The sequence below is a fragment of the Danio rerio genome, chromosome 5, assembly GCF_049306965.1.
Source record: "Danio rerio strain Tuebingen ecotype United States chromosome 5, GRCz12tu, whole genome shotgun sequence".
In the NCBI taxonomy this organism is placed as follows: Eukaryota; Metazoa; Chordata; class Actinopteri; order Cypriniformes; family Danionidae; genus Danio; species Danio rerio.
The window spans coordinates 70,682,506-70,708,604 of record NC_133180.1 but is presented as its reverse complement, the minus strand read 5'-3'; the positions used below and the strand labels follow the sequence as shown (position 1 = coordinate 70,708,604).

The following is a 26,099-nucleotide window of genomic DNA, read 5'->3' as shown; positions in this document are numbered from 1 at the left end:
AAGAGTTACTCTTTTGGACTATCCTTAAATCTGGTCTGTATTAAATAAATAAAAAAAAACATTCATTTTTATATGATCCCTCTAATTATGTAAAATAATTAACATTTTGCAAAGTGTACGTAAGCTTTTTCCTTCAACTGTAGATCTATACTTCGATACTGTAGGGTGATCAACAAATTTGGCACATGATTTCATTTCCCTCGAGCAAGAGGTGTAAAATAAAGACTGGCTTTATTGATATGAATCACATTGCAAGTACAACACAGATGCAAGCGTAACAGTTTTAGATGACGCCATCGATTTCTTCTAACTAAGACAGCTGACACACAGATCTGTCTTTGAAATACAGTCAAAGAATAATACATTATTTTCACATTGTCTTTAGATACCTTTTTTTTTTTTGCTGACAACTTTATATTTAAATAGATACACTTCTCTCCTTACAGTCCATCCTACAATTAAATAGTCACTTTATGAACACAAATGTAAAAGAAACAGATCGCAAAAGAAATACAGCAAAAAATAAAGCATGGCAGGAAGAATAGCAAAACCAATCGCTAATCTAATTTCTTGTTCACATATACAATTTGTCATTTTACTGCGCAAAACAAAATAAAATCATACAATCCTTGTGCTAAAAATGGTCATGCAAATCTTTGATCTACATACAGTCACAACAAAACACAGAGGGCCTTCAACAGTCAGTGCCTTCGCTTGTTTAGCTGATGGTTTGATTGCTCTCAATACAAAGGACGAACCAAAAGATATCTTCCTTGCTCATTATTATGTAACGGAATCGTTTTCGGAAAGCTGTACAAGTATTGATAAGAACACTGCAAAAACGATTCGATTGATTAGGGAATTCGTCAGCAGTAAAAATATTTAAACATACTGGAAAAGTTGCAAGTAAAGTAAATATTACTATTGCTAGTGTACACATTTAGACGTTGTATTAAAAAGAAATGCTGTGTTCGCAAAATGTTCGTAAAACATTGTCACTTTACACAATTCTATGAAAAAGACAAAATGATGCATGCCAGGCCAGTAGGGGGCGACGTCACTTTGTAAAGAAATACTAAGAGCCTGCAGTAAAAATGTACGTACGTTTAGATGACAAGGATGTACGAAAAATACATGTTGTCATTGCGAAATGTTTGCAAAACAATGTCCATTTAAGCAGATGAATGAAATACACTAAAAATGATGCACGCCAGTAGGTGGCGATGTCACTTTGTAAAGAAATGCTATGAGCCTGCAGTAAAAATATCTAAATATACTGGAAAAGTTGCAAATGAAGTTAGGATTACTATTTCTAGAGTACGTTTAGATGATGAAGATGTACAAAAAACAGATGTTGTCATCGCGAAATGTTCGCAAAACAATGTCTATTTTAGCAGATCAATGAAAAACTCTAAAAATGATGCACGCCAGTAGGTGGCGATGTCACTTTGTAAAAAAATGCTATGAGCCTGCAGTAAAAATATCTAAACATACTGGAAAAGTTGCAAATGAAGTTAGGATTACTATTTCTAGAGTGCGTTTAGATGATGAGGATGTACAAAAAATAGATGTTGTCATCGCAAAATGTCGCAAAAGAATGTCTATTTTAGCAGATCAATGAAAAACTCTAAAAATGATGCATGCCGGTAGGTGGCGATGGCACTTGTAAATAAATGCTATGAGCCTGCAGTAAAAATATCTAAATATACTGGAAAAGTTGCAAATAATGTAAGTAGGACTATTTCTAGAGTATGTTTAGATGGCAACGATGCATGAAAAATGGATGTTGTGTTCGTAAAATGTTCGCAAAACAATGTCCATTTACGCAGATCAATGAAAAAGACAAAAAATATGCATGCCAGGCCGGTAGGGGGCGATGTCACTTTGTATGAAAAATAGATGTCTTATTTGGAAAATGTTAGCAAAACCATGTCCATTTACGCAGATAAATGAAAAAGAATAAATAAATGATGCATGCCAGGCCAGTAGGTGGCCTTTAGTATAGAAATGCTATTAGCCTTCAGCAAAAATATCTACACATACTGAAAATTTGCAAATAAAATAAGGATAACTATTTTATAGTTCGTTTAGATGACAGCAATGTATGAAAAACCGATGTCGTGTTTGCAAAATGTTCGCAAAACCATGTTCATTTATGCAGATGAATTAAAAATGATGCAGGCCAGGTTAGTAGGTGGCGATGTCACTTAATAAAGAAATACTATGAGCCTTCAGTAAAAATATCTACACATACTGGAAAAGTTGCAAATAATGTAAGGATTACTATTTCTAGAATACGTTTAGATGACAGCGATGTATGAAAAATAGATGTTGTGTTCACAAAATGTTCGCAAAACAGTGTCAATTTAAACAGATCTATGAAAAATACTAAATGATGCATGCCAGGCCTGTAGAGGGCGATGTCAATTTGTAAAGAAATACTATTAGCCTGCAGTAAAAATATCTAATCATACTGGAAAAAAAATGAAGTAATGATTATTATTTCTATGGCACGTTAAGATGACAACAATGTATGAAAAACAGACGTTGTGATCGCAAAATGATCGCAAAACCGCAAAAGTCTATTTATGGAAATCTAAGAAAAAAACTAAATTATGTTTGCCAGGCCAATAGGTGGCGATGTTGTGTTTGTAAAATGTTAACAAAACCAAGTCCATTTAATAAGATCAATGAAAAAGACTCAAAATCATACATGCCAGGCCAGTAGGGGGCGATGTCACTGTAAAGAAATACTATGAGCCTGCAGTAAAAATATGTCAACATACTGGAAAAGTTACAAATAAAGTAAGGATTACTATTTCTAGAGTACTTTAAGATGACGAGAATGTTCGAAAAACTGATATCGCGTTCACAAAATGTTATGCAATGCAAAACAATGCCTATTTATGCAAATCTCTAAAAAAGGCAAAATGACGCATGACAGGCCAGTAGGGGGCGATGCCATTTTGTAAAGAAAGGTATTAGCCAAATCTGTTGTTTCGATTGTCAAATACTTTTGCATGCCTAGACTGAATGAATTTCCATTTTTGTATTTCACACAGAGAAAATATTGCTATTGTTTACATAAAACTCGAAAACGGGTTTTCAAAAAACTTGCGTTTTCATGTCCTCAAAACGATATGTTGTGTAATTTGATGACCAAAATGCACTGACTGACCAATAATCATTTTTATTTGTAAATTTTATAATCGGATACCGGTTTTGTAAAATTGGAATCACTGATAAGTTGAACATTTGAGAACGCACGTCACGTTTAGTCAAAAATAAACCATAGTTATGATAACTTTGCTGGTTAATTTCACACATGAAAAAATACTATAGAAATTTATAGAAATTCCGCTGTATGAAACATATGCCGAAAATAGATGGTGGTTCTTTCCGCTGTTGCGACCTGAAGTTGAAGGAAAATGAATGAATGAATACCGTTTATATTAAAGTGTTTACAACCCTTTATTAATTAATGCTACAGCATGCAAAGTATTAACTGTAGTGAACGAAGAAATTGCAATAAATACTGTAGTATACTTTATTTTAACTATGGTAGAATTCATATAGTTGTAGAAAACTATGTACAGCATTGGGTAATTTGTACTTTACTAAAGTAATTTACTATAGTATGGTTCAAAAACACTAGTATTTACTATAAATTACTATAGTATTTTTTAGTTTCTTACTTCCAAATAAACAGCTTTCCCATTGTTACCAGTTTGTCCAGTAGCTCGCCATGTATGTTGGCAGACTTGAGACGCAGAGAGGAGTTAACCATGACGATGGGGTTGACTATGATGACAACACTATCGGTTGGGTTTAGGAAAGGAGGAGTGTTTGTCAGTCAGTCAGTCAGTCAGTCAACAGCGGCCTCTGGTGGATTTATTTAAGAACATCAGGCGCTAATGGCATTCACAAGAGAAATTTGAGATCTGAAAAAGCATAAACAGCGGCCTCTTGTGGATTCACCAAAATAAAAACTGCAAAAAAGCGTACCTCCTGAGATGCATTTGGCGCTCTCCAGTATGTATATAGCGGTAAGTTTTCAGAATGAGCCTGGGTTGTTGTTTTTAGAAGAGATCTGTCAGAAATATATAAAAAGTGCTTAAAATAAGATACAAGATCTTCTCAAATAAACCGATACTGTTTTACAACATTTCTACTATGCAATGTGACTAAAACACTAATAACCGAAACGTTTTTGCAGTGAGGAATTCAAACAGAATCATCTAAGGAAAGCTTAAAAAAAGACAAGAAAAAGACCTTGTTGGCAGCTATTCGTAACGTTGCCTCGAACTATTACTTTTGATACATTTGTACGTCTTCTTTTATTGAACAATCAATCAGGCATTACTCTATTTTCCGGTAATAAACTCCATCGATGCTACCTCGGACGGATAGAGAAAGTCACTTTAGAGTTCCTCCGAGCGAATGACGTGGAACAAGGTGACGTTATACAGCACCTGATGTCCGTTATTCCACGCGTAAAGAGCTCTGTCCCGTGGGTTGTAATCCAGCATGGAGATATGCGAGTACTTGTTCTGTAACGGGATGTCGATGTATTCGTAAGTGGAGGAGTTGGTGTGGAATGCGTAGTAGACTTTTGTCCCTCCTGAGTAGCCGTTGGTGACATAAAGCGTCCCGCAGATCATAAAAGCCTCACCCGCGCTCCTCTTTGGGTGGTTGGTGGTGTAGCTTTTGACGATTTGCAGGGTGGCCGGGTTGAGTTTGCTGATCACAATGTTCCCTGCGTTTTGATTGGTGGCGTAAATGGCCCAAAGCCCACCTTCGTCCACCATGAGGTCGATGTCGGAGTGGCCGCCCCAGGAATAGTGGTATCGGTTGTTGAATCCAGCGTAATCCAGCTGGCCAGATTTGCTGATGGTGGCGGTCTTGAAGTCGAATTTGATGATAGTGTTGCTTTGGAACTTGTTGAAGTAGATGGAGCCGTTGTAGACCACCTGTCCCGTGCCCGACCAGGGGTGAGGAAGCCGGTGTGAGGTGAAGTTGTCGGAATACATGAAGTCGGCCATGGACTTGTATTCGCGGACGAAGCGATTGTTGTGGTAGCCGTCCATGTACCACACCTGGTGGAGAAGAAATGAACGAGCGTGAGGGTTGGATCAAACATTTTACAACACAAATGGAAAGGGAATGATTGTTACAAGAGATGATTTTCATCATAGGTGCCTATTAAAATATACAGTGCATCCGGAAAGTATTGACAGCGCTTCACTTTTTCCATATTTTTTATGTTACAGCCTTATTCCAAAAATGGATTAAATTCATTTATTTCTCAAAATTCTACACACAATACCCCATAATGACAATGTAAAAAATAGTTTTTGAAACTGTTGCAAATTTATTAAAACTAAAAGACCTGAAGAATCACATGTATATAAGTATTCACTACCTTTGGCATGAAGCTCTAAATTGAGCTCAGGTACAATCTGTTTCCACTGATCCATTTGAGATGTTTCAGCACCTTAACTTGAGTTCACCTGTGGAAAATTCAGTAGATGGGACATGATTTGAAAAGGCATACACCTGTCTATATAAGGTCCCAGGGTTGACAGTGCATGTCAAAGCACAAACCAAGCATGAAGACAAACGAATTGTCTGTAGAATTCCAAGACAGGATTGACTTGAGGTACAAGGCTGGAGAAGGTTACAGAAAAATGTCTGCTGCTCTGAAAGTTTCAATAAGCACAGTGGCCTCAGTCATCCATAAGTGGAAGATGTTTGGAACCACCAGGACTCTTCCTAGAGTTGGCCGGCCATCTAAGCTGAGTGATCGGGGGAGAAGGGCCTTAGTCAGGGAGGTGATCAATAACCCGATGGTCACTCTGTCTGAGCTCCAGCGTTCTTCTGTGGAGAGAGGAGAACCTTACAGAAGGACAATCATCTGTGCAGCAATCCACCAATCAGGCCTGTATAGTAGAGTGGCCAGACAGAAGCCTCTCCCCACTTGGAATTTGCCAAAAGGCACCTGAAGGACTCTCAGACCATAAGAAACAAAATTCTCTGGTCTGATGAGACTAAAATTGAACTCTTTGGAGTGAATGCCAGGCATTACATTTGGAGAAAACCAGGCATTGCTCATCACCAGGCTAATATCATCCCTACAGTGAAGCATGGTGGTGGCAGCATCATGCTGTGAGGATGTTTTTCAGCAGCAGGAACTGAAAAAAGACTAGTCAGGATGGAGGGGAAGATGAATGCAGCGTTGTACAGAGACATCCTGAATGAAAACCGGCTTTAGACTGCTTTTGACTTCAGACTGGGGCGACGGCTCATCTTCCAGCAGGACAATGACCCAAAACACACTGCCAAAATATCATTGGAGAGGCTTCACAACAACTCGGTGAATGTCCTTGAGTGGCCCAGCCAGAGCCCAGACCTAAATCGTATTGAACATCTGAAAATGGCTGTACACTGTTAATTCCCATCCAACCTGATAGAGCTTGAGAGGTACTGCAAAGAGTAATGGGCAAAAATTCCCAAAGACAGGTGTGCCAAGCTTGTGGCATCATTTTCAAAAAGACGTAAGGCTGTAGTTGCTGTCAAAGATACATCAACAAAGTGTTGAACAAAGGTTGTGAATACTGATGTACATGTGATTTTTCAGGATTTTTATTTTTAATAAATTTTCAACAATTTCAAAAACTCTTTTTTCACACTGTCAATTTTGTGTGGAATTTTGAGAAATAAATTAATTTAATCCATTTTGGAAAAAGGCTGTAACATAAAAAATGTGGAAAAAGTGAAGCGCTATGAATACTTTCCAGATACACTGTAGACACATAAAATATCACGCAATTGCCAAAAACGCAATCACATTTATAAACCAATATTTCATGATATTTATTACATAATGCTGAAGAGTATAATTAAAAACACAACTTTTAATTATTCAACTTTTAATAACTTTTAATTATATATTTATTTTTTAATAACAAGTAAAGTGTTCACTCATACAGTTTCATTAGAATTATTAGCCCCCTGTATATATTTTCCCCCAATTTCTGTTTAACGGAGAGAAGAGTTTTTCAACACAGTTCTAAACATTCCTTTTGTCTTTGCCATGATGACAGTAAATAATATTTAATAGTAATATTACTAATATAAGATACTAGTAATCAGCTTAAAGTGATATTTACAAGTCATTGTATATTGATAGTTTGTTCTGTGGACAATCAAAACAAATATTGCTTAAGAGGGCTAATAATATTGACCTTACAAAGTTTTTTTTTTACAAAATAAAAAGCTGCTTTTATTCTAGCCAGAATAAAACAAATAAGACTTTCTCCAGAAGAGAAAATATTATAGGAAATACTGTGAAAAATTCTTTGCTCTGTTAAATATAATTTGGGAAAATTTTAAAAAAGAAAAAAAAAATCCACAGGAGAGCGAATAATTCTGACTTAGAGTTGTGAGGAATACATGTGCCACATGCATTTTTCTTCCTCTCAAACACTTTGATTTATCATTGATCCCTTCAGAATCAAGCTCAGCATGCAGTCTACATCTCTGGCACTGATGTATAACATTCCTTCTTTTACATCTGCCTATATTATATCATCTCCCTGTTGTGAATCTGCTTTCAAGCATTCAACCCTTTAAAACAAGCCTGCTTCAGAACTGTCTGACCCTTTTAAGTGTATATTCACTGACGAAATATATGGAGGGCTTCACGCAAGGGCAACTCTCTGACCCCTCATCAATCATTTAAGGCTCAGACAGAACTGCAGGCCAGATGCCTTTCAGTTTCTGAGCTTTTCTGCTGGATCGATCCATCTCAACGGGCCTAAAAAAAACTCCACGACTTCACCTTCAGCCATCCTCTTTGAAGTCGTTGCATTAATATATGATGGGATCATGGATTAGTTGTCAAGCAAACTTACTTGCTGCTGACATCTAACCAAGATGGATGTGTTAGATTTGTTGGAGAAATTGGAGAAAGACAGAAAGCTTGTACAAGGCAGGGAACTCAAATTGACTTACAAGATCTTTGTTTTTTTTTAGCACAGAATGCTAAAGCAAGTGTGAAAACGGAGTAGCGATACAATGGGAAATACTAAAACATCATTCAGATCTTACCAGGAGAAAGGCTTTTCTGCCAGACTAATGAAATCTTGCAAGATTTACACCTATCATTTGCATTTTAATGCGCAAAAGTAATTTAATAAACCGCACTCTTGGCTTGTTTACAAGAAAACACACTGCTGGGACAAAACAGCCCCAAATCGAAGGCTTAAAAGCAGAGAAAAACTCAAAACAACACTGGTTTTGATTTAAGTGAGGGATGTGAAGTGATTCAAACTCCTTTAAGCTGAAGGATTTGATAAACTCACCCTCGTATCGCCATCAGGGGCGAGCGGATCCGTCATCCACGATCCATATCTCGATCCGGACGTCTTTATGGTGATGGCGTCACTTATTCCAGTCAGCTTCCCACAGGCTGGTAATAGAAGACAAAAGCAAAATGTTACAAAAAAATGTACTCAGTATAATGTTCAATACCTTTTATAACTATTGTATTCGTAATACATGAAAAGAGATATTTCGGAGAATGTTCATGCAGCTCTTTTTCATATTATTAAAGAGATTGCAGATCGACCACAACTTTTAACAGTCCTGTGAAGTGCTTTGAAAGTTGCATTTTTATTAGATGTTTGACGTAATCTCAACTGAAACAAGAAGAGAGGATGGGACATTGTGTAGCTCCTCCTCTTTAAAAAAAAAACAGCCAATAGCGTTTTATTTTCTCACATGTTTTATTTTCATCAAATGAAAAGCAAACGAAAAGAGTCTCAAAGAGGCGGGGCATGTCAGATACTAGAGAGCATTTGATTGGTCATGATGAGAAACTGAAGTATGAGGTGACGTAAGTAAAACCATTGATCTTTTTAGGTGGAGGTGACAAACTACACGATTTAAATGTTTAAATCAGCTTCATATCTTCTTAAATGTTTCTTATTCTTCTAAACGTGAATGTAGTCACTGTTTTGGAGCACACTAGCTTAGTGATATCTTAAAAACTAAGAGGCTTCAAACCAAAAAACACCCAGCTACATGATACAAAGTCCAAACAGCCTGTAACAAGCTGTCTGTATAAACACACACACACACACACACACACATAGACACAGAGCACCAGGCAAGCGACACACAGCATCACACTCTCTCTCATTCACACACACACATAGACAGCACCAAGCTGTCTCTCTCATACATACACACACACACACACACACACACACACACACACACACACACACAAACACACAAACACAAACACACGCACACACACACACACACACACATAGACAGCAACAAACAAGCTGCACACAGCATCACGCTCTCTCTCATTCACACATATACACACACAGACACACAGACAGCACCAAGCTCTCTCTCATACACATACACACACACACACACACATACACACACACACATAGACAGCAACAAACAAGCTGCACACAGCATCACACTCTCTCTCATTCACACATATACACACACATAGACAGCACCAAGCTCTCTCATACACACATATACACACACACACACAGACAGCAACAAACAAACGACACACAGCATCACGCTCTCTCTCATTCACACATATACACACGCATAGACAGCACCAAGCTCTCTCTCTCATACACACACATACACACACACACATAGACAGCAACAAACAAGCTGCACACAGCATCAAGCTCTCTCTCATTCACACATATACACACACATAGACAGCACCAAGCTCTCTCTCATACACACACACACACGCACACACACACACACACACACACACACAGACAGCAACAAACAAGCGACACACAGCATCACGCTATCTCACATTCACACATATACACACGCATAGACAGCACCAAGCTTTCGCTCATACATACACACACACACACACACACACACACACACACACACACACACACACACACACACACACACACACACACACACACATAGACAGCAACAAACAAGCTGCACACAGCATCAAGCTCTCTCTCATTCACACATATACACACACATAGACAGCACCAAGCTCTCTCTCATACACACACACACACGCACACACACACACACACACACACACACACACAGACAGCAACAAACAAGCGACACACAGCATCACGCTATCTCACATTCACACATATACACACGCATAGACAGCACCAAGCTTTCGCTCATACATACACACACACACACACACACACACACACACACACACACACACACACACACACACACACACACATAGACAGCAACAAACAAGCTGCACACAGCATCAAGCTCTCTCATTTAAACACATACATACGCGTACTCGATACTGTTAGACCGCCCGCTCCCGTTCAAATTATGCGAGTTACCGACCGCTCCCGCGCTATATTCGGAAATTTATGTAATGCAGACCTCTAGTCCAAAGACAAGCGGTAAAGCTAAATTTAATAATAATATATAATATATAATATAAGATATGCTGGATAAGTTGGCGGTTCATTCCGCTGTGGCGACCCCAGATTAATAAAGGGACTAAGCTGAAGGAAAACGAATGAATGAATGAAAAAATTGTGCGAACTAACCCTTTAATGCTGTTTAGAGCTCAGTGTTTGGGGCTGGTAAATGAGTTGTGTTGGATGGGAAAGCGCTGCAGTTTCTGTCATACACTGTGCCGTGTGTTAGGCACTCAGGCAGGAGTTTGCAGGCATCAGTGAACCTCTCATGCTCTCTGTTTTGACAGTGTCAGACAGACGCACTGGAGCATAACTTGTGTAGACGTCTGCAGTGTTGCAAGAGTCCTCATACATGAGGATGTCTGTTCTTCTCTCATTTATGCTTCTTTCTGGACCTCTTTTTCCTGTCACTTTATGTCTTTCGCAGAATTGATGCTGTATCCTCCTTTTCTAACACTTTCTCTTTCTCTCGCTCTGGCTGTGCTGTTTTTGCAGTTCACCGGGGAATAGCAACTGCTTTTATACCAATGTACATTTATAGCTGCTCCTCCGATTCCCATGGTATTTATTCCAATGTTCTGTTCTTGGCACTGAAATGTGATCATCATCATGTTGTTTTATGCAAAACCTCACCGGAGGAGCTCTGGTGAAAGACTGGTTTGTATATCTGGTGACTTCATTGACCTTGGTTAAAGGGTTAAACAAAATACCGGATTATGATTGGCCAATCATTGAATTCTGTGCTCAAAGCTTTATACTGTAAGCCAAATGGTATATCTGATAAATAAAAATGCTGGGTTATTGTAACCCAATGTTGGGTCAAAAGAGAAATCCATATTGCACATATGACTTATTTTATAGGTGTGAAATCCAAACATGAGCTTGTATGGCGTATATGTAATTTGCATATATTTCCTTATATGCAAATGACATATATGACACAAGCTCATAAAAGTATATGGCCATATACACAACATCTATGGCCACTTTATTAGGCACACCTTACTAGTAACGAGTTGGACCCCCTTTAGCCTTCAGATCAGTCTTAATCCTTCGTGGCACAGATTCAACAAGGCACTGGAAATCTTCCTCAGAAATTTTGGTCCATATTGTATATTTGGCTATTGACAAAATTATACCAGTGCAGCATACGACTGAGCATTAATTTTTCCCTCATCACACTTAATAAAAGCAGTAAATCCAACAAAACCCAACATAGTCAATTGTCAAGCAGTCTCCTACTCCCCCTCTCCCCCATCTCTGTTCATCTATTTTCAGCTCTACTATCAAAATAATACGATTTAGCCAGCCCATGAACAGACTGACCTCTATATGACTATTCATAATCTGCTAATATTGATCTGTACGATTCCATAATCCCTCCGAGATTGAATGCGTTGCCATTTATTCGCCCGGTTCTCTGATCCAGACGTACTGCACCAAACAAAACCTAGACTCAAAGACACTCCATGACACATAATGTTCAGTAAGTGCCAGCCTGATTTATTGTCTCAGCACAGGTGGTCAGTCTTTACACCAGACCCCACCGCCAAATGTTAGTTCAACAGTCTGTAGCCGGCGAGGGGTTGCAGTTTCATTAGCATATTTAGGAGATGATGAATTTCGTGTGGGCTGAAGGATAGCATCTACAGTTGAAGTCACAATTACACGGCCTCTTTGTAAAAATATTTCCCAAGCGATCATTAACAGAGCAAGGCTTTTTTTCTTATTTGTTTGATTTTGGCTAGAATAAATGCAGTTTTACATTTTTTAAAACCATTTTAAGGTCAATATTATGCAACTCAGGCTCATTATTGATACGTAGCCCTATATACACTTCTGGAGATCGTGAAATACGTCCCAGGAGGTACAGTTTTTTTGTTTTTGTTTTCGCGAATCTACTAGAGGCTGCTGTGTAAGCTTTTTCAGATCTCAAAGTTCTTTAGCAAGTGGCATTCGTACCTGCCTGTCTCGCGTAAATCCATCAGAGACTGCTGTCGACTGACTGACCGACCGACTGATATCTCCACCCAAACTCTTCTCTAAACCCAACTGATAGTGTTTTCAAAAGCACTGATAGACCAACGCCCACCCCCTTCCCTAATAAACCTAACAGACAGTGTTTTCAAAAGTAATCCAGAAAAAGAAAATCACCTGATATTAACGAGGTTTTCAGATCTTATTACGATCTCTATTTACTTGTTCATTTTAATGTTTTGCCTTTTGTTTAACCTGCTTTCTGGAAGCATTGCTTTCTTTACCAGACTCAAACCTTGTCGTCACGGTCAACTTCTCTCTGCGTCTCAAGTCCACCAACATAGATGGTGAGCTACTGGGCAAGCTCCTCATTTCAGAAGGAGATTTGCCATTAAGACCAAGTTGTGCATTACTTCAGAAGACCAGCGCGATCAGACAAAGCATCATCCAGAGGATGATAATATGTAGCACGGCCATAATTGAGGTCAGTGCCGTGATCTCGTTCCTTTTGAGTGCCCATGCGTATTAGCTCAGGCAACCTGAAAAAATTTTGATTTTGTTTTGAACATTTAGAAGCTTATGGGACAATATTGGTCTAATTGTATTGGTGATTCCAAATACTGTAAGTAATGTAATCCTAAGCTTGGCAAACAGTTTTGGAGAATTCAAGGTTTTCCCATTTAGACAGAATAATTGAGCATACTGCCCGAGAGGCGTTTTAAAAATGACCACAAAGTAAAATGACTTGCCTTAACCTCCTAGGGCTTAGTGACCACATACATGGACAGCACATTTTAGCTCTTGAGTGGCTATTTAAAATACTTTAAATGTTTTACATTTAGTTAGAGAAATACAATGTCATCCTACAACTGTTTTGCAGCATATGGAATATCCCAAACACTATTTTTAACTGTCCATAGTTGGGAAAAAAATTGTTTTTACTCTCTGATAGTCAAAAAATATAAAAAAAAAATCTGTTAAATATGCAATACTAAACCGTCAGAAAAAGTATTTTATGTAAATTCGAACCAAGAGTTCACATATATGAGCATAATTTTGTTATCTAATAGTACATCATATCAAAAGATGATACTTAGGTTTTATTCTAATTAGGTTCCAATAAGCTCAAATAGCAAAGAGACAAAAAATGCATGTAAAAAACACCTTGGGACTTAAGTGGTTAAAGACACTTTGCTAATAATTAAAAATAGATTAATTTTAGGGGAAAAAATGGGTGGTTGTATTTCTAATGTTAACAGCTGTTATTTATAGCAATTATTTAAAAAAATTAAATGATGAGCTATTATTTTACAATATATATATAATTATTATTATTATATACAGTAAGACACTGTATTTAGGTCAATGCAGTTTGGCAAGTATTTAATAGTGAGAAAAATCTTGTTGCCTATCCAAGTTTTAGAAACAACAAATAACATCTTGACTTTTAGTTGATTTAGAATTATATAATTAGGACAGTAAAGTCTGACTTTGCTTAGACAAGTCTTGTCACTTAACAGAAATGATGTACAGTATAGATTAGAATGTAAAGTCATTGTGCAGTGAAAAAAGAATTAATATTGTGTATAATTCCCATGAGATTAGAGGACTGCATCCATACATCTCTTCAGTGACTCCAATACCTTTTTGTTGAAGTCATCTGGAATGGCAAAGGAAGTGTTCTTGCAGGAGTTCATCAAGATTCTTTGGAATTCATCCTCAATGCCTCCTCCATCTTACCCCCGACATGCTCAATAATGTTCATGTCTGGTGACTGGGCTGGCCAATCCTGGAACACCTTGACCTTCTTTGCTTTCAGGAACTTTGATGTGGAGGCTGAAGTATGAGAAGGAGCGCTGTCCTGCTTAAGAATTTGCCCTGTCCTGTGGTTTATAATGTAATGGGCAGCACAAATGTCTCGATACCTCAAGCTGTTGATGTTGCCATCCACTCTGTAGATCTCTTGCATGCCCCCATACTGAATGTAACCCCAAACCATGATTTTTCCTTCACCAAACTTGACTGATTTCTGTGAGAATATTGGGTTCCAATAGGTCTTCTGCAGTATTTGTGATGATTGGGATGCAGTTCAACATCAGAAAAATCGACCTTCTGCCACTTTTCCAAATGATCAACTAGAAGTTAAGAAGCTTATACAACTGGGAGTGATGACAAGACTTTTGTCAGGTGATGTAAAGCATTACCTATATTTACACTGGTGAACAAATAATCATAGTTTTTTTGTTTGTTTGTTTTTGTTTTGTCCCCCCTCCCCTTCGTCCACTGATTTAACCCCCTTGCATAACGCAGCATTAGACATTCATGCAGCCAGGAGATTACCGTACTGGGAGCTGTAATCTTTCAATACAATCCCATGATCATATTTGGATGGCTTTCGTTATCACTGCGTGTAGCTCTAGGCTCAAGTGAAAAACTTAAGATTGCTGCTCTTTTTATTGTTAAGCACCAAAAAAGAAAAAAAAATCCAGCCCGCTGTCCTCCTTTAATCAATCAAAGTAAGACTGTGTTGCATTATGCATGAGTACTAAATCTGTTATTCGTCTGAATCTAAAATAAAACGCTCCAAAAAAGAAGAAGAAGAGCATTGTTACACAGAGCTGCTGACCTATATTCCACTGTATGAACGCTTATTATGATTTCTGGCGTATTTCGCTTTTTTAAACTAAGGATTTGCCTATAAATCGGAGACTGCGTGTGCGTCCTGTCATGCTGATTTTTTTTATTTACCTGTAATGTCGCTATGAATTCATGCCGTGGCTCAGGTGGACCCGCAGGTATTTGTTATGGAGAGAAAAGCACAGCAGCTTCTCATTAGTCACGTCTGTGTCCAACATCCATATGAGATCCGTTTCTCGCTTCACAATAAGGCTACGTCTGATTCTGTGTCGAGATTAGCTATGCTGAGACGCAGCATTTCAAACAGGGGAAATGACAGGAGCGCTGTATATCTAGTGTTGTTAAAACTCGCCATGCTAATGCCTCCGAGCGGCACAGTAATAAAAGATGCTGATTGTGTTTTACTGTCAGGACTGACGTCTCTAATTGCATTTTCAAGTAAATACTGAAGTAAACACTTTTTGTGCGCTCGCACGTGTGTTTGTGTGTGTGCTTAATTATAGAAAATCGAAAGTGTGACTGGATTAATTCATTTGTTCATTTTCCTTTGGCTTAGTCTCTTTATTCATCAGTGGGCGCCACAGTGGAATGAACTGTCAATTTATCCAGCATATGTTTGACACAGCAGATGCCTTTTCAGCTGCAACCCAGTACTGGAAAACACCCATACACTCTCACATGCACACACATACACTACCCAATTTAGTTTATTCAATTCACCTATAGCGCATGTTTTTGGACTGTGGGGCAATCCGGAACACCTGGAGGAAACCCACATGAACACGGGGAGAACATGCAAACTCAACACAGAAATGCCAACTGACCCAGCCAGGACTTGTACCAGCATCCTTCTTGCTGTGAGGCAGTGTGAGCTGAGCCACTGTGCTGCCTAACATAATAGTTCTTAAAGGGATAGTTTAGCCAAAACTGACAAAAATTTTGTCATCATTTACTTGCCCTTTACTTGTATCAAACCTATTTGACTTTCTTTCTACTGTCGAACAATAGAGAATATATTTTGAAGAATGTTGGAAACCTGTATCTATTGACTTCTGTAGTGTTTGTTTTTCAGTCAATGGATTTTGAGCATTATTCAAAATGTCTTCTTTAGTGTTCGACTGAAGAAAGCAAACCTGTGTCCGCATGGGTTTATTCCGCTGTGGCGACCCCTAGATAAGGGGTCTAAATAAGGGACTAAGCTGAAGGAAAATTAAATGAATACAGAAAGCAACTCATAAAGGTTTAGAGGGAGGGTAAACAGAAAGTAAATAAATTTTTTTTTGTGCAAACTATCCTTTTGATTAGGATCTCTGGTTCCAAGAATGACTTTTGGAAAAAACTAAAAAAAAATAAAATAAAATAAAATTTAAAGATCTTTTGGAAATTCTTCGGTTTCTCTGCATTTTTGTCATTTTTATTTTGTTCTGCAAACAACTGATGACAAAAAAAAAGACATTGCTGACAAAAATTTAATTAAAGTGACATTTTTAGAGCATAAAATGACAACTGTAGTTCACACAGACTTTTCCAGGAAAATTAATGATAACTTTTATGAAAGAGATCATGTGTTAACAGCCCATTTTTAAAAATGCTAGTAACGGTATTCTGGTAATTTTACACATATCTACAGATATTACAGTGTGAAAGAGGCTATTAAATGTCAATAGATTGGTTAATAATTCAATATAAACACCCTTATTTTCATTCACAACATTTGACGTCAATGTGCAATGTCCAACCATGTTACCACTATGACGTCTATCACAACTTGAATTGGTTGCCGTATCTGATGACTAAATGTCAGTAATTGATGCCAATATGACGTTGGTTTAAGATGTTGGCTCGACTTTGGATTTTGTGTCACTTTCCTACACAATCTAAAATCAACCAAATATTAACATCTAATGATGTTACAACTTGACATTGTGTAAAGTTACCACTATGACGTCTATCAGACACTGGATTTTGGTTGCCATACCTGACAAATAAATGTCAGTATTTGAAATCAATATGATGTTAGATTTTGGGTCACTTTCCAACACAACCTTAAATCAACCAAACATCAATGTTTAATGATGTTATACAGCTTGACATTGTGTGGACGTTACCACTATGAAGTCTACGAATACATGTCAGTATTTGACATCAATATGACATTGGTTTAAGACAGGGGTGTCTAAACTCAGTCCTGGAGGGCCGGTGTCCTGCATATTTTAGTTCCAACCCTAATCAAACCTGAACCAGCTAATCAAGTTCTTTCTACGTATACCAGAAACTTACAGGCAGGTGTGTTGAAGAATGTTGGAGCTAAACTCTGCAGGACACCGGCCCTCCAGGACCGAGTTTGGACACCCGTGGTTTAAGATGTTGACTCGACCCTGGATTTTGGGTCACTTTCCAACACAACCTAAAATCTATCAAATGTCAACGTCCAATGATGTTACAGCTTGACGTTGTGTGGACATTACCACTATAATGTCTATCAGACATTGGGTTTTGGTTGCCCAACAAGATTAATAAATGTCAGTATTTAATGTCAATATGACGTTTAAGATGTTGGCTTAACGTTGGATTTTGGTCACTTTCCAACACAACCTAAAATCAACAAAATTTCAACGTCATTTGACGTCGTTCTAGGACATTAAAGAGCCCATATTATACATGAAATAGGGTCATATCTTGCTTGTAAGGGTCTCCAACAACAGTCTAATATGCATGCAAAGTCAAAAAACACTTTCATGGTCTTATAATCTGCATTTATTTTTACCTAATTATCCCAGCGACTCCTGTATGAATCGTCCAGTGATTCATTTGTTCCCAAACCCCTCCTTAGCGCGAAGCTAATCTGCGCTGATTGGACCGATGACAGTCTGTCACGATTGGTCGACTGCCTTTAGTCAGAGAATGAAATGCCCAATAGCTAATCAGCAATATGAAAGTAATCACAGTTCATACGCGCTCCATAGTGTAGGCGTGGATTTTAGCTGCCACACACACACACAAACACACACCTCTGGACGACAACGCTCCCGCTTCCGCCCGCACCCGCCAGGTTTTAGCCTGAACCCGACCGCTCCCGGCTTATATTTAGAATTTCTTGTCCCGGTGCCCGAACCGCCCCGTTTTCTGCCCGCCGCGCCCGATCCCGCTAAAGAGCGGGGGAGAACATAACCGAAAATCACCCAGCAAAACAGTCCAGAGACAGCCAGACAGAGCTCGCTCTCTCGCTCTCTCTCTCTCTCTCTCTCTCTCATACGCGCGCACTAACACATACACACAAGCGCCAAGCAGACACACAGGCAGGCAAAGCTCTGTCTCATTCGCATAGCAATATCCACGATATTGCTAGACAGCCCGCTCCCGTCCCAAATTAAACCTGTTACCGACCGCTCCCGCGATTGATTCGGAAATTTAGTGTGACAGTGTGACTTCAATCGACCGGCATGTTTGTGTGCGTGTGTTTGTGGGTGTGTGTGTGTGTCTGGGTTTCTGCGTCAGAGGGCGGGGCCTCAGGTTTGAAATCTCCCGGGTTTGCGCGTGCACGTGAATAACTTGGTTTCGTTCGTACGTCATGGCGAAACACCTAATGAATCGGTATCAAGGCGACTCGTTTGAAGCACTATGAGTCGACTCTTTTATAGATGAATCAACCGTTTTAAACACTGTACTCTTACAGATTTAAGCCTTAGCTGGATACTTCACTTCACTTAGAGCTGTGTTACACACTACATGGAGGGGAATTTTCAAAAACCCATAATATGGGCTCTTTAAAATAACATTGTCCTTAGACGTTGACTAGACATTGAATTTTGGTCATCAAGGAAAATTTTTTAAATCCCTGGTAGGCTTTTGGGCAGGTTTTTGGTAGCCCAAATTAAATTTAAGTGGCCCAAATACCATTATTTACTAAATAAAAAGAAATACATACATTTGCTAAATTTTAAAAAAATATATATGATGGCATTTATTGTAGGCTACACACAAATAATGTGAAAACCAGCTCTCGCTTTAATTGTTTTATTATTATTTTTAACAACTTGTGTTGTTATTTTTGTGGATCCTCAATGCAAGCAAATGACATACAACATGCGTAATCTATTAAAGAATGCAAAAGCACTGAAATACTCTATATTTTTCCGTCCACTGAGATGGCCACCAGGTGGATAAACTTTTGGTAGCCCGGTGTAACGCATTCCATAATAACATGTTACTGTATTCTAATCACATTTTTGGGGAACGCAGTAATGTAACGAATTACATTTTAAATTTGTTTAATTTGATTTCAGTTGCTAAAGTCAAAGTAATTGCGTTACTTACGTTACAAATATAGTTTTGTAGAAGAAAATTTCCGCTGCAATGTCAGTTAACAAGCAGGTGCTTTTAAATTGCAGGAGAACGCGAGCTGAAATTGGTTGCTGTCAAGGGAGTTTGCTTCTTCAAGAGGAAATACATTACTTAGATTTCATTGAGCGTAAAAACTAAAATGAAATGCAATCTATGTCCAGTCTTTAAAGAATTTTCGACTGCTTTTAACTCGACCATTGAATATTAAATTACTGAATGAGCTGTAGTATATTTTGTATTATTTTATCGGTATAATTTATATGTTTTTAAACATGGGCGGACTGGCCATCTGGCAATTCTAGCACATGCCAGAAGGGCTGGACCTTTTTAAAAATTTGGGCCGGTATGCTTTTTTTAAATAATTAAAAAAAAAATGTATATGTATTGTTTTTACATGCAGGCAGCTTTTATCCCTTGCAAGATGTGAATATTAGGATGATGATAATAGTAATAATAATAAATGTTAAGCATTGGCCCAATCGATAATGGCTGGCTGGTTTCAAGATGGGCCGACCCAATTAGAGGTTACACGGATGTAATCAAAATCTGGCAGGAATGTCAAACAAACAACAAGCTGATTGTCAGAGATGGACTGAAAAAAAGGAAAAGCGTGCCAAAAAGCTCAGAGAAAGCAAAACATTGCTCTAAAATCAGACGCTGCCAAATGCATAAAATTAACTGAAATAGTCTCGAAAGGGGGCAGCACAGTGGGTAGCACTGTCGCCTCACAGCAAGAAGGTTGATGGTTCAAGCCTTGGCTGGGTCAGTTGGTGTTTCAGTGTGGAGTGTGCATGTTCGCGTGGGTTTCCTCCTGGTTTCCCCCCAAGTCCAAACACATGTGCTATAGGTGAATTGGGTTGGCCTAATTGTCCGTAGTGCATGTATGAGAATGTGTGTGTATAGGGGTTTCCCAGTGATGGGTTGCAGCTTGGAGGGCATCCGCTACGTAAAACATATGCTGGGATAGTTGGCGGTTCATTCCGCTGTGGCGATCCCAAATTAATAAAGGGACTAAGTTGAAAAGAAAATGAATTAATGAAATGACTGTATGTATATTTGTTATAAATGGGTTGGTTTTGTTCCAGTCACATACATTAACAGTTTAAATATCTATTACATATGGTACTGCTTATATTATTTTGACCATCTGTACACCAATATAAGTAGTTAATGTGCGTGTCCGTGGGTGGGGCTGAGTCAGTGTGGTAATGTGGGCTGGTGTGGGTACAGTGCCAGTGCTGATTTTTAGTCCACGTCCGCCCCTGTTTTTAAAGTAACTTCAAAGTAAAGTACTTAGTAATCTGATTACTTTTTACATGAAGTACTTGGTAATGTAATCAGATTACAAGTTTCAAGTAGTAGTCAGTAATTAGTAATCTAATACTTTTTAAAAGCAACTTATCCAACACTGCCCGAGATGTCAGGCTAGCAGTTTTGCAATCCCTTGAACTGCAACATCATGTCAACAACCCGTATGTTTTAGAAATGAAGCGTAAAGGTTGCTTGTGTTTGTGCTGAAACTCATCCTACCTAATTTTTGCATGCACGCACGAAGCCTCTCCTCAAGATTAGACACCCTGTTGTGGAGCTCCTCGTAGTCAAAGGCCCCGATCTCCTCCTGCAGCTCACTTAGCACTGACGTCAGATTCTTGACCTCCTCTTTAAACTGCATTACCAATTTTGCATCGGCCTTGTATTCCTCCAACACTGGTATCATTGGCCTAAGTTCCTCCATTTTCGCTTTTATGGCCTGAAAGGTTAAAATAGGCGTGGTTCAGTAGGCATGCGTGCAAACGATCGCGTCCAAACACCCTGTCTTGCCCTCACTCGTCTACTCTATCACGATACATATATATATTATACAAGTGGGATAGATGTAGAGGCGTAAAACAAGTTCTCAGTACACCAGCAAAATGTGAAAAAACTCTCTTTATTTTTTGTTTCAATGCTTAGAATGCAAGTCTCACATGCTTCACATACAACAATAGTTCTCGCTCGTTTCCAAATATCCAAATGTGCATTAACAAATTGGAGTTAGTAAAGACATGTCATAACATTAGAGGATCTACTCAACGGTAGTCTGCAAATAGTGGCATGCACAAAAAAGACTTGGCAAGGTGCGTTTAAAATAAACTGAATGATGCGATCAGTTGACCAGTTGGAGATTACACTGGGATTGAACTTGTTCTTCAGTCTCTGCAGCTTTGATTTAATGCATAAAGTTAGCCCTGCAAGCAAGAAAATGAAATTGGGTTGAATAGCTAACTCGCTAGCCTTTCTAAAACACACATCTTCACAGATACAGCTGAAATTATACAACACACTTGATGATTTAAATGTACAGTAATTGTAACTTGATAGGATGAATATACACACAGATGAGTGAATGAAGTTGTTTGATGGTTTCTATTTAGGTTTATACACCAGGTTTAGTTATTGTTATTAAATGTATTACTCATGTTCTTTACAAGTTGGCATTTATTTAATTAAAAATACAGTGGAACTAAGAAATGCTAGCACAAATTGAATGCAGAATTTCTCCTGTTTCAAGCAATCCTTCCAAAATCATTGTAAGTTTGTGTTTAACCCTTTTAGGCTCAAATTAAATTTTAGAAACAGGCAAAATCTATGCTTTTAACTGTTGCAAATCAGCAACGCCTGCCTTGAGAGAGTTCAGGAGAGTTTATTTTTATAAAGTAAGTAAACAGTGGTCAGTAGAAATAAGCACATACCTTACAGGTCTCTATGTGTATCTGTGTATCTGTGTATATATACAGTATCTTCAGTACCAAAGCCATGACTAGAACTAACCAAACGAAGTAACTTTGGATCATGGTGCGAAAATTAGTAGACACAAAGGAATATGTTAGGGAAAAGAATTAAATAAAACTTTAATAAAGAGCACAAACTACCAGTCAAAAGTTTGGGGTCAGTTTTTTATTTATTTATTATTAATTTAATTCAATAATTTAAATAAAATCATCTAGTTGATCAATTCAGCTGGATTCATTAAATGTTAAAAAAGTTAAATTGTAAAATACTTATTTATTTAATATATATTTATTACGTATTGTATGTAATTTCAAATGAAATTATTACTCCAGTCATTATTGGTTTTATTACTATTATCATTAATAATAATAATGTGAATAATAATAACAATAATAATTAATATTAGAGTGATTTCTGAAGGATCGTATGACTCCGGAGTAATGAAGCTGTAAATTCATCATTAAAATCACTGGAATAAATGATTAAATTAAATTATAAACTACTTTTGAACAGCTTTTTTTTATAATGCAATAACGTTTCACTATTTGTACTGTATTTGTGATTAAATAAATGAATCCCACTGACCCAAAACTTTTGACCGGTAGTGTATGTACAGTATATATATATATATATATATATATATATATATATATATATATATATATATATATATATATATATATATATATATATAATTTTTTTTTCCCATTTCAGGGGTCAGGTTAGGATAATCAGACAAGTCATTGTATAATGATGGTAGGCTATCAAAAAATCATAGCTTAAAGGGGCTAAAAATTTTTACCTTAATATGCTTTTAAATTAATTAATTTTAATAAATTTAATTTAAATTAAAAACTACTTTTATTCTAGCCAAAATAAAACAAATAAGACTTTCTCCAGAAGAAAGAATACTATCAGATAAACAGTGAAAATTACTTCGTTGAACATTTTTTTTTTCAAAATTTGAATACATTTTTTATTTAATACATTTAAATTCAAATGAGTTGCAAAAAAAACAGAAACAACTGTGTTTTGCATCTCCTAAGAATGTAAAATAAAGCTATATAAAGTAATTATTTAACGAGTGCTTTGAGTCTTCTGAATAATGTTATTAATCAATTAATAAAAAATATTGAAACTTCTTTTGAGTTTAAATGGTTTAAATGCAATAAAATATTGCCAATTTTCACTGTGAAGTTAAAAAAATATATATAATTTCTCTCTCTCTCTCTCTCTCTCTCTCTCTCTCTCTCTCTCTCTCTCTCTCTATATATATATATATATATATATATATATATATATATATATATATATATATATATAAGATGCTTGCTCAGCTGTTTAACTGTATATATACATACATACAGTTGAAGTAAGAATTGTTAACCCCCCTTACAATTTTTTTCTTTTTTTAAATATTTCCCAAATGATGTTTAACAGAGCAAGGGAATTTTTACAGTATGTCTGATAATATTATTTATTTTTTAAAGAAAGTTTAATTTTAAATAATAGTTTTTTGTTTAATTTCGGCTAGAATAAAAGCAGTTATTATTTAAAAAAAAAAAACATTTTATGGTCAAAATTATTTGCCCCTGTATGCTATATTTTTTTCTCAATCGTCTACAGATAAAACCATCATTATACATTATATTATTAATTACCTTAACCTGCCTAGTTACCCTAATTAACCTAGTTAAGCCTTTAAATGTCACTTTAAGCTGTATAGAAGTGTTTTTAAAAAATATATAGTAAAATATTATTTACTGTCATCATGGCAAAGATAAAATAAATCTAAAGTATAGAAATGATAAAATAGATTATTATGTTTAGAAATGTGTTGAAAATTTTTTTTTCGTTAAACACAAAATGGGACGGAAAAACAGGGGGGGGGGGTAGTAATTCTGACTTCAACTGCAATATATTATATCATTATTAATATTAAAATATTTATTTATATAATAAACATTTTTCTAAACCTCCTTTAAATTTAAAATTATTATGTTTCTATTCCAACTTTTGTTTGGTGGCCACATTTTTATTTGGATGAACATAACTGGTTACTAAAAGTTGATCAATTACACTAAAATATTGTTATTTTCACAGTGAAATTATTAAAAAAATGTATATAAATGCATTTCTTTGAAGTAAAATTTTTCATTATTTTACAGTTTTTACTGAACAAGACTATAATTGTCTTTTTAATGCTCTTACTGCCCTCTATTTATCCAAAGGTCGCTAATATCATATCTAAATAGCACTGGCATCATTAAGTGTATAAACACTCTTGTATTAAAAAAAAGAAAAATGCCTTTTTGGCCTCCGTTTTTCAAACTCATCATAAATATTCTCCAGCTTGGACAGAAATGCCATGTTTGTATATTCCCGGCACATACCTGAACTTCTGAAAATGAAAAGCACTCTGATTTAAAGATCATGTGATGTTGTATATGTTGACCTTTTCCAGCGATTGCATCCAAATATCTGATGCCTTCATGTAATAAATGTTTAAAGGTCAAGTCATAAATTGTTTTGAGTAGTTTAAATGAACAAGAGGATGCAGCCTGTGCTGACCTGCCTGAACACAATATTCAGTTTCATTAGATCTAAATTTTCAACACGCTTATTTTGTTTAAAAGACTTTGAAGGGCACAGTGATGTGGAAGGAGCTAACAGATTGTGCTAGATTGATCTATAAAATCTGTGGCACTCCCGGAGCTCGATACATGCTACAAATTGCAATGCGGAGAAATCGCCGTGCCTCTGTCTAGAAAAAAATAGAACCGGCCTCATTAGCATGCAGATGCAATTGATGTCACGCAGCTAACAATGCCTAAGATGGAGAAGCAGCTACGGCGCCAAAATGAATCACATTTTGCAATTCACTTCTTGTAGAGAAAATGCCTGTGGCGTCCACTTAGGATGAGAAAATCACTCATAACGTGTATTCTGAGCGCACAGATGTGCAGAAAATGAAATTGCAGACTAGTTTATCAATGTTAAACATGTTAAAGGGTTTAGTTCACCCCAAAATGAAACTCGTCCGCATGTTCATCCACACCCATAATTTTTTTTATTTGTTCATCTCCATTCAACACTGATGAAGATATTTTTAAAGGAACACTCCACTTTTATTTTTGGAGATCTCCCCTAGAGTTAAACAGTTGAGTTTTACCATTTTTGATTTCATTAGCTTAGCTTAGCATAGTGCATTGAATCGGATTAGACCATTAGCATCATCACCAAAGAGCAACTTTTCCAATTTAAAGCTTGAATCTTGTGTAGTTTCATTGTGTACTAAAACTGACGGAAAATGGAAAATTTCTATATTCTACGCTAATGTGGCTGGAAACTATCCTCTCCAGAATATTCCGGTGTGATAATCAACAACTTTGCTACCATCCCATGGCTACAGCCGGTGCTATTACGCAGATTCTAAAGCAGGTCGCACACCAGAAGTGGCGCTCAGCACATGACAGTTTAAAGTATCACACACCAGACGCGCACATTCACGTGATATTTAACATGAAATGAATCAGATGGCGCTCTGTGGCGCGGCTGAAATATGAACTGCGTCCTGAGTCGTGGCTGGGCGCCGCCGACAGCCGCCGACTTGCGGCGTCGGTGTGTGTACCCTGATAGAAAACTATGTTTAGAATTCTAAAATGCATGGCGCTGAGTGGCGTTGCACGACGCTTTGCGCGGCGCTTCTGGTGTGCGACCTGCTGAACTGCTGTTGCAAATGTAGTGCTTGGTGCTGCATTGAGACTTTTTTCAGGTGCTGCCTAATATCATTGCGACTTCTGTAGCCAGGGTATTAGTGAGAAGCTAATGGTCTAATATGACTCTACTGAAAAAAACTGCTTAAACCAGCCTAGGCTGGTTTTA

General features: G+C 37.2%; 1 protein-coding gene across 6 annotated transcripts in view; it reads right to left on the bottom strand.

Moving 5' to 3' along the window:
- Window positions 1–214: 214 nt before the first annotated feature.
- Window positions 215–26,099, bottom strand: part of olfm1a (olfactomedin 1a) — a 48,098-nt gene continuing 22,213 nt past the window's right edge. For 2 of the 6 annotated variants that reach the window (XR_012405842.1, XR_012405841.1), the window contains exons 4-7: window positions 20,973–21,192; window positions 8,364–8,470; window positions 1,627–5,096; window positions 215–1,411 (exon numbers count right to left, since the gene is read on the bottom strand). Coding sequence is in view for 4 of the 6 variants with exons in the window: in XM_005165598.6 (XP_005165655.1) it covers window positions 4,422–5,096; window positions 8,364–8,470; window positions 20,973–21,192 (1,002 nt within the window). In the remaining 2 variants the exon portion in view is untranslated. Of the gene's footprint in view, window positions 5,097–8,363; window positions 8,471–20,972; window positions 21,193–21,353; window positions 21,671–26,099 lie in introns of those variants that run through there. The other 4 variants (NM_001002491.2, NM_001327880.1, XM_005165598.6 and 1 more) reach the window with 3 other exon arrangements.